At 41.7% G+C, this 8009-nt stretch overlaps 2 protein-coding genes across 2 annotated transcripts; one reads left to right on the forward strand and one right to left on the reverse strand.

Moving 5' to 3' along the window:
- Nucleotides 1-5071: 5071 nt before the first annotated feature.
- K441DRAFT_694741 (uncharacterized protein) lies at nt 5072-6576 on the reverse strand. The gene has a single exon (XM_067652743.1). It carries the CDS (start codon nt 6514-6516, stop codon nt 5140-5142), a length of 1377 nt encoding a protein of 458 aa, XP_067506167.1. The 5' UTR covers nt 6517-6576; the 3' UTR covers nt 5072-5139.
- A 257-nt stretch (nt 6577-6833) lies between these two features.
- Nucleotides 6834-7716, forward strand: K441DRAFT_656642 (uncharacterized protein). Its single transcript, XM_067648037.1, has 3 exons — nt 6834-6990; nt 7050-7133; nt 7187-7716. Exon 3 carries the CDS (start codon nt 7311-7313, stop codon nt 7590-7592), a length of 282 nt encoding a protein of 93 aa, XP_067506168.1. The 5' UTR covers nt 6834-6990; nt 7050-7133; nt 7187-7310; the 3' UTR covers nt 7593-7716.
- Nucleotides 7717-8009: the final 293 nt, after the last annotated feature.

The raw sequence follows: 8009 nt of genomic DNA on the forward strand, positions 1-8009 counted from the left end.
TTTCCACCTACTAACTAACTAAGATTAATAGGGTACCCTAAGGGGGAGTTTTCCCTAGGGTTATTTTTTTCCTAACTTATTGGACGTTTCTTCTTCCTCTATCTCCTTAATATTACTTATATCCTTTAGCTCCAGGCAAAATAAGGTAAAGTAATCCTCCTTATTATAGTTATAGCACGTAGCTAAGGTAGGGTTAATTAGGGTATTATAATGAGTACCGGTTAATAGTATAGTATATAGCTGGTTGGGTAAGGCTCGCTAGTGCGTAGATATAACCGCTTTTAGTATAAGAGCTATTATAGCTTATCTTCCTACTCTAGCTTCTATAGTTATAGTTAATAAGTTTTAACTACTATAGGCCCTTTTGTAAGGGTTATTTTGGCCCTTACTCGGCTGCATCGCCTAGGGGCTCTCAGGGGTCGCCAAGGCTAGCCTTCGGCTAGCCCTTGGCACCTCCTTATAAGCACCTCGGGCTTGCAGCCCTTCCCTCCTCATCGGTTCGTCTCAGTACGAGGCTATTGCCTACCCTCATTACCATATCGTCCTCTTCCATCGACTCCCTATGTAACTCATGCTCGGCTTGCCTGCTCCCTACCGTACACCCTAGCAATACTACCTCACACCTTTTTTATTAATTAGAACGGGTATTAATTCGCTTTAGTTCTAAGTCTAATAATAGATATTAGGCTATAAGTCTTTAGTAGGTTAGTAGGTTATCTAAGGCTACCGCAATCTTCTCTTATAGTTAAACTATTAGCTTATTATAAAGGTCTAAACAGTAGTTCTTAAGGGGAACCTAGCCTTCACCTACTAGGTATAAAAATTAAGTCTAAAACTTAGTAAAGGATTAGTTTAACTTTATTATTAAGCTATTATAGTTATAACGCGTATCCTATACTTTGTTTAGGTTTATATATATAGCAGCTAAGTACTATAGTATTTTACTAACAAATATAAAGCGGATAGGGGAGTTGTCCTTAAATTTAGCTTAAAGGTAACGCTAGGTATCTCCTATAGTTTAACCGAAGAGGTAAAGCATCTTAGCTTTTTTAGAGGGGAAATAGTTATAGTTAATACGGAATTTTCCTTATACTTAAATCCTCTAATTTTTAAAGGTAGAGTTTATTCCATTAGATAGGGGTTAGAGGTTAAAAAGCTTAATAAACTTTAATTACTTTATTATTATATCTATACTCCCTAGTATATCGCATTTAGTAAAGTACATAGGTTAGCTAGGGCTTTAAGAAGGGGAAGCTAGGCTATTTTATAAGGCCGTAAGACTTTTTAGAATCTCTTATAGGGTCTCTTATATATTTCTTACTTTAAAATAATTGGCTTTCTAGCTAGCTATAAGGGCGCGAATCTACTCGCGTACGTCTATAATATTATTATTATCTTTAATTTCTAATCCTAATTAAATCTTAGGTTCCTCTTAGGTAGAGGCAGCTCTCTTAAATAAGCTTGCTTTAGGTACCATTATTAGCTTCCTTAGGTTTATTAGTATTATACGCTATGGTTTTAATTCTAGGGATATAGGTCTAGTCCTGTCTAGCTTATAAAGTAGGATATTATTAAGGCCTTCCTAGGCAGTATAGTGTTGTTTAGTGTCTAAGTATAATATATTAACGCGTTGTTGTAGATAAAGTTTCTTTTAGGGAAGAATATTAATTAAGGCCTTCCTAGGCAATATGAGGAGAACTTAGTATAATATAACGGCTTGTATAAATGCTTCTAAACTAAAGCTTATAGAGTGCTATCTTACAAAGATACTAAGCTAAGGAGAAGGAAAAGGGGTCGCTAGGACCGATGTAAACAAATATATAGGGTAAGTCGCTAAGGCGCTAGCTTTGGGCGAGCCAATTATAGGTCAGCAGAATTTGGCAGAATTTGGCAGGTAACGTGCGATAGCGCCGTTACACTCCTAGGGTTCTGTGGTGAGTGCTATAGAAATTATAAGTGGCGGGATTATGGAGCTTAATGTTCGTTGTACGATAAAAATTCTTAGCCTATCCCTTAACCCGTTGATTCGGGTCCTACGGTTATCGATAAGGGCCAGCCAATCAAATCAATAGAATCAAGACCCGTGCTTAGGAATACGAAGTTGGTGATATTACTTAATTCTTATACAAAATTGATATATAAGTTTATTCTTTGGAGTTAAGTCGCTCGATATAAGGCCTCCAGCAGTCGTCGTTCCTGCAGAACGGTATTTTGCAGATGCTGCAGCCAAAAAGCGTCCTTGGAAGACGCCTGCGCCTATCCCATTCCTTACTATCGCGAGGCTTCCTTGTAGTATTTGGTGAAAGCTCTAATAGAGCTTTTTGATGTCTTATATGCTCTACCTAAGTATATCTGCTAGCCGTTGCGCAAGCCGAGCAGTGAATAGGTTTATGAGATATCTTAATCAGCTCGTGCAGCTGCGTAGGAACCCATATAATATCGTCTATAGAGCGTTGAGGAAGGTGTTCGTGTTCGTGTGTAGGAGCCTTTCGCTTCCGAATCGAGTGTTTGAATAAGGCGTTGCGTAGATTAATTCGAAACTGCTTGTGGCCGTTGTGACGGCCTTCGCAACAATTGGTAGGACGGTAGGAAGATAGTAGGAAGTAATTTCCAATTACTGTATTAAGTAGGAAGTGTAATAGAGGCTTCTAAGTCTGCCTGTGGATCCTCTACGTTATAAAATACTGTCGTAATTAATCCGCAATATCTACACCGCATATATAGTAATTGTAGTAGAAAATAAAGGTAGAAATAAGCAACTACTTTTATACCTTATTACCAAAAGACCTTCCAAGTCTGTTTGGCGCCGCTAGAGGTAAGGGTAGGTCGTTTTCATAAGTCCTTAATCTTCTATTAACCTGGCGATATATAACGTTATTAGCTTTTAAGCCTTATTGTAAAGGCGTTTAGCTTACCGTCGTTAACAGTACTTATAAAAAGCACTACATTGGCGTCTTTCTAAGCAAACTCCATTACCTAGCCGTCTTTAGAAAGCTCGCCATATAATTCTCCCTATAGAATTTAAGCCGTATAAGTTAATTTAAGCTCTGCAAGCCTCTGGCTAATTTGCTTAATAGGCACCTTCTTTTTCTTTTTTTCTTTTATAGTTGTAACTATCTTAATATTGCCTTTAAGGTCCCCCTACTCCTTACGTTGTATTTTAGTTGTTTAAACGGTTCCTGCGCCTCCAATACTAAGGCCTTATAGTCATCTAAGAAGCTTAACGCTTGTAAATAGATTATTAAGCCAAACAACGTGCTTTCTGGGTGGGTAGAGGCGTTCATCTATTTTGGTGTCTTTTTATAGAAGTAAATTAAGAACTACCGCCTGCGTCTTTAAAAAGCCTTTATTAATAAAAGACTCATCTAAATTAACTAGGCCCTTCTTATTACCTTTGGCGTGCCACATAAAGTCCAATATATAGCCCTTATTCGCTAAAATCTATATCTTAAAGCCTTCTGGTGTAGGTTTAAATGGAATATTAACAATCTCGGGTGCACGGCCCATGAAGCGTTAAATTGTCTCGTTAACGGCAAGGTGTATTCCAGGCGTGTAAAGCTTCCTATAGGTCAGCCGAATATGTTTAGTAAGCTCGTTGACTCAATCAAATGCAGATTTAGGTGCTGTATTATCCTTTAGCTATGGTGGTAAGGCTTAAAAGTAACGGTCAAGCTGCTAAAATCGGACGATTAAAATGTACTTTTTAATAATATGCTCCGTGCTATAGGTGTCTAAATCCTTCCAGTAATCCTTAATGCACGATTCTATGGTAATGCCTATATAAATAAGCACACTAAAGTACGCGTACAGTTCCTCCTTACATGTTAGCTGCCATGGGCGTGTATGCTCCGTTTCCTCATGCGACGGATAAAGCTCCGCGTGCTTATTCGTCCACTCTATAAGTTTATTTATAATATCTTCTATAAAGAATAAGCTAAATAGCTTATAAGAATCATGCTGATCGACGTCTAAGGGGAGGTTTGGTGAGCCATGGTCGTCCCAATTGTCAATATGGAGAGGTTCGAAATGGGGCAGCGGCCAGGGCTTTAGGGGGGGTGTTTTCGCCNTCTTATTTAGTNGAACGTTATACTAAGTCTTCTNAACAAGGTCTGCATCAATTCTAGCGCNATTGCGAGGCATNGTGGTGGTGTAATTAATGGTTGAATTCTATATAGAGCACGCGTAGTCTTGAGTCTGGTGTTCGCGCACAGACCACCTACTCGTAGGACCCCGACGGGTTAAGGGATAGCGGCGGTAGTAGGAGTACTGGAGGGTAAGGATCGGATTGTGGAATTAGAGGATAATAAGGAATAGATAAAAGTTACTAAATTTAATGTAAGCTTTGCAGTGTGTGGGAATTGAACGAGCAACTTGATTGTGAATGTAGCTCTAAAGCCTCTATATATACACGAAGAAGGTGGAGGAAATAAGACATAATGGGGTAATAGGTAACTGAAATGGGAACAGTGATCTGCAAGCAATATTAATCTGCAATCAATATATAGGGTGGCGTTGACGCTGTCTTGGAGCCTTCCAAGCGGTGATCTTGTGTCTCAGCACAGTGTCGGTAGTCGGTTACAGCATCAATACTAAAGTCAATCAGTCCGAGCATATGACGGCGGGGATGGAGAAGCTAAGAAGTGAAGGTTCATTCTCACTTAATAGGGAGAAAGTCATAACAGTGATAGTTTACTTCAATCACAGACTCGCTAACACGATCCTTTGTAGGAACGAGCGTTCAGATTGGTGCTTCATACTGTTCTCTGGCGCGATCATGATTCTCTTATAACCTAATGTAGTTAACGCCAAAGCCACGTTGCTATATTGTTTGAAAAATAGAAACCAGAATAACGGTTTACGCCCTCTGGAATTGGCTGGACGTCGAAATCTCCTGCATTGAAGGTCAAAGGGAACTCGGCGTTGGGCATAGGTGCACGCGAGCTCCATAGCATGAAATTTACCACATCCTTCGAAGTGCAATAGAAATAATTTTAGCATGAGAGATTAATTCCCGTGGCAGCGCAGTAACCATCCTCCGTCAGGTAGAGACTATGAATGAATAGTCTGTATCATAAATAATAATATAAAATTTTTAGGTACAACCCAGACCGCCGATTCTACTAAATCTTATCTGACCAGCTATTCTAACTTAATGAGCATTGAAATTGGCAATGCTTTTATCCATGCATCCTCATGTATTACACCGACTCCCAAACGTCTTGCAACGTCTTTATCTCGCTCAATAAGCATAACAACAACGTGTCCCCACGGCTTATTTGAGAAAATAGCCTCATCAAAGAACACTATTCCACTTTTACGCCTCAGCCTGGAAAGAAGCATGAATTCGAAAAGTTGCGGATGCCGAAGCTTTTCGTTCTTCCATTCTTCCCCCATTATGATTGAGCCCACAGAGTGTCCGAAGTCATCCGATATAATTAGCAGCTTACAGAACTTGAACGATGCCCTGTAATTCTGAAGAACGCCATCCACGACGTCCCCACGAAGTGTAAACGAAGCAACTCTAGTCCAACAAATCAGATAATTAAGAATGTGCCAATCTGGTTGCAAAAGGTAGTCCTTTTCTTGCCAATGAATGGACGCTAGAAATGAGTCGGGCGCCGTCTCTGGTGGACGTATCCAACGTTCTCTAGACCTCAGTTCTTCCAGAGCTGGGTCGTCTTCTTGTTCTAGAACTGTGCAGCGCAGCTTGATTTGAGTTCCATCCTGCAGAACGCCAACCCAGTCTACTTCTGGTCTAACGACAAAATCCTTGAATTCATCCACGGCAATTGCTCCAGGAGACCAATTCCATCCTGCCCATGACCAGCTTGGGATGGGAACCATTTTACCATTGTACTTTGCGAATTTCCTTCGCGATATCGAAGCATTGCCAACCCAGAGAAGAGCATCATGGAAGAATGGCTCGGGCAATCCAAAAATGAACTCCATCCCCGTTGCTCTTGTAAACGCGGTCATTACACCCTGGAATACGCGGAGGGCATCTTCTGGATATTTCATCTCTCTTCTGGTATATTCCAAGACCAAATTGAGGTAGGATTGAAAAGCAATTTCCGTCTGTACGTTAGAGTCGCGAGGAACGAATGTGATACCGTAGTTTGTACTGGGATACTGAACATTCCGGTCCTTGTGAAACAAATTTGAACCTGGAAAGCAGCGTGCTAATTGTGATGTCCCCTCTCTAACACCATCCTCACAAAACGCTGCACATGAGCATTCGAAATATAGCTGAGTGTCTGTGAAATAGAGTTTGCGCGACGAGAGCATTTGTTCTTGAAACGTCCAGGCACGAGTAGCCCACCTACTAGGCCCTATAGCCGAGTCGATGTCCAGAAAACTGGTTTGAAGACGCAGCCCGGAAACGTCTTCTATAGCCTGCTGGGGTCTTCCGAACCTGAGATGGCATCCCGGAAGGCCATCGTATTTTGTTGGACTAAGAGATGGTCTATTAGGCGCACAGATAACCGTTAAGAGGGCGCAAGAATAGATGAGATCCATTTGGTTTATCTGATGCTGCTGTTGCTCCTCATCGTCCTGGACAATGCACAGGCTATCCACCCACAGTGATGTCACTGGTCTGGTTGAAGTTTTGGTTGGTTGGTTGGTTACGCTTCCAAAATCGCAACCGGTTGAAGCTTTTTTTGGCTTCCGATTGGTTGGTTATGGAAAATTCCGCTCAACCGGTTAACCACCTAAACCAATTGAGTTAGTATAGAGTCTTGGTGCTAAGGTTTTGGGTAAGGCGCCACGCACGAGAGCTAGAGCCACTTAATTGTCAAAGTTTACCCCCTTACTGATTCAAGAGCCCGTTTATACGTCGCGTCGCGCTCATCGCATCGCGCTTATTGCTTCATCCTTATTGCCAATTGCCCTTATTTCTGCCTATCGTTAACTTAATGGAGGCCTTTATTTTAACCGGTCGATCGTCGCGTAGTGGGGGTAGTAGTCTTACAGGCAATAGCCGTTCTGCGGGTAAGGCTCCTGCCGTCCCTAAAAAGCGCGCCCATTAGTCTTAAAGCTAAAAAAAGAAGCGTTAAAAGACGAAGCCGGATGAAGCTCCGGCGGAGCCTCTTACCTATTACAAAGCTAAGTCTGACTCCGCGCCAGAGCCTACGGTAAGCTAGGCCTCTCAGCAAAAGCGATTTAAAGTCTACGGCTAATGGTATAGGCGTTATAATAAGGTTGCGAGGAAGCACGGAGGCCGTATAAAGAAGTCGCATATATAGGAGGAAGAGAAGGGATATGCGATAGTTCACGAAGCCACAGGCGTTTGATATTACTAAAGTCCTGATATGGGCGCCCAAAGCCCAAGGCCTTCCAGCGAGGCGTCGATCCTAACGTTAACAATTTATAAGGAAGAAGCTGCTTCTAAAGCCGCCGCCAAAGCCGCCGCCAAGAAAGATTATAATATAACAGGTAATGCAGATAAAGAAAAGGATGAGGAAAAGGATGAGGAACAGGATAAGCAGGAAGGGGAGCTTAGTAAGAGCGATTGCGGCGATGACGATAATAAAAACAATGAGGGAGATGCTATCAAATATAGGTATCGGAGGTCCGGGTTAGGCTTGGCATAACCTCAGGTTACGCACGACCCCCCAAGGTCTGCGACATATCGTTCAAATATTACCCCCCCCCTTTGGTGGTGGCCCCTACTTTTTAGACGCGTTTTTGAGGCCTAGGTTAGTACTAGGTTAGTATAGAGGTCCTTGTCGCGCGCCATCGACCTTACTGTTGCCTTAACAAACCTATTTTCCAACCCTCTACTTGTTACGGAAGTAGGCACGAGCTGGAATATAATGTACTAAATAGGGTAGTAATTAAAGAAGGCTACGTACGCGTAACTATACATAGTTGATATAAAGATATTTAGATGCAGAAATAGAATAGGTTAGGTATAGGTATAAATAGGGGTTATAGGGAAACGTGTGTAGGTGTCTTAGGACGAACGTAAGTATGGGTTAAAAACATTAAAACGCGCAGAGACGTGAAAA

Source organism: Cenococcum geophilum (genome assembly GCF_001692895.1).
Source record: "Cenococcum geophilum 1.58 unplaced genomic scaffold K441scaffold_12, whole genome shotgun sequence".
Classification (NCBI taxonomy): Eukaryota; Fungi; Ascomycota; class Dothideomycetes; order Gloniales; family Gloniaceae; genus Cenococcum; species Cenococcum geophilum.

Coding starts and splice junctions, on each gene's coding strand:
- K441DRAFT_694741 (XM_067652743.1), bottom strand. CDS start 6,516: ATGGATCTCATCTATTCTTGCGCCCTCTTAACGGTTATCTGTGCGCCT.
- K441DRAFT_656642 (XM_067648037.1), top strand. CDS start 7,311: ATGGGCGCCCAAAGCCCAAGGCCTTCCAGCGAGGCGTCGATCCTAACG.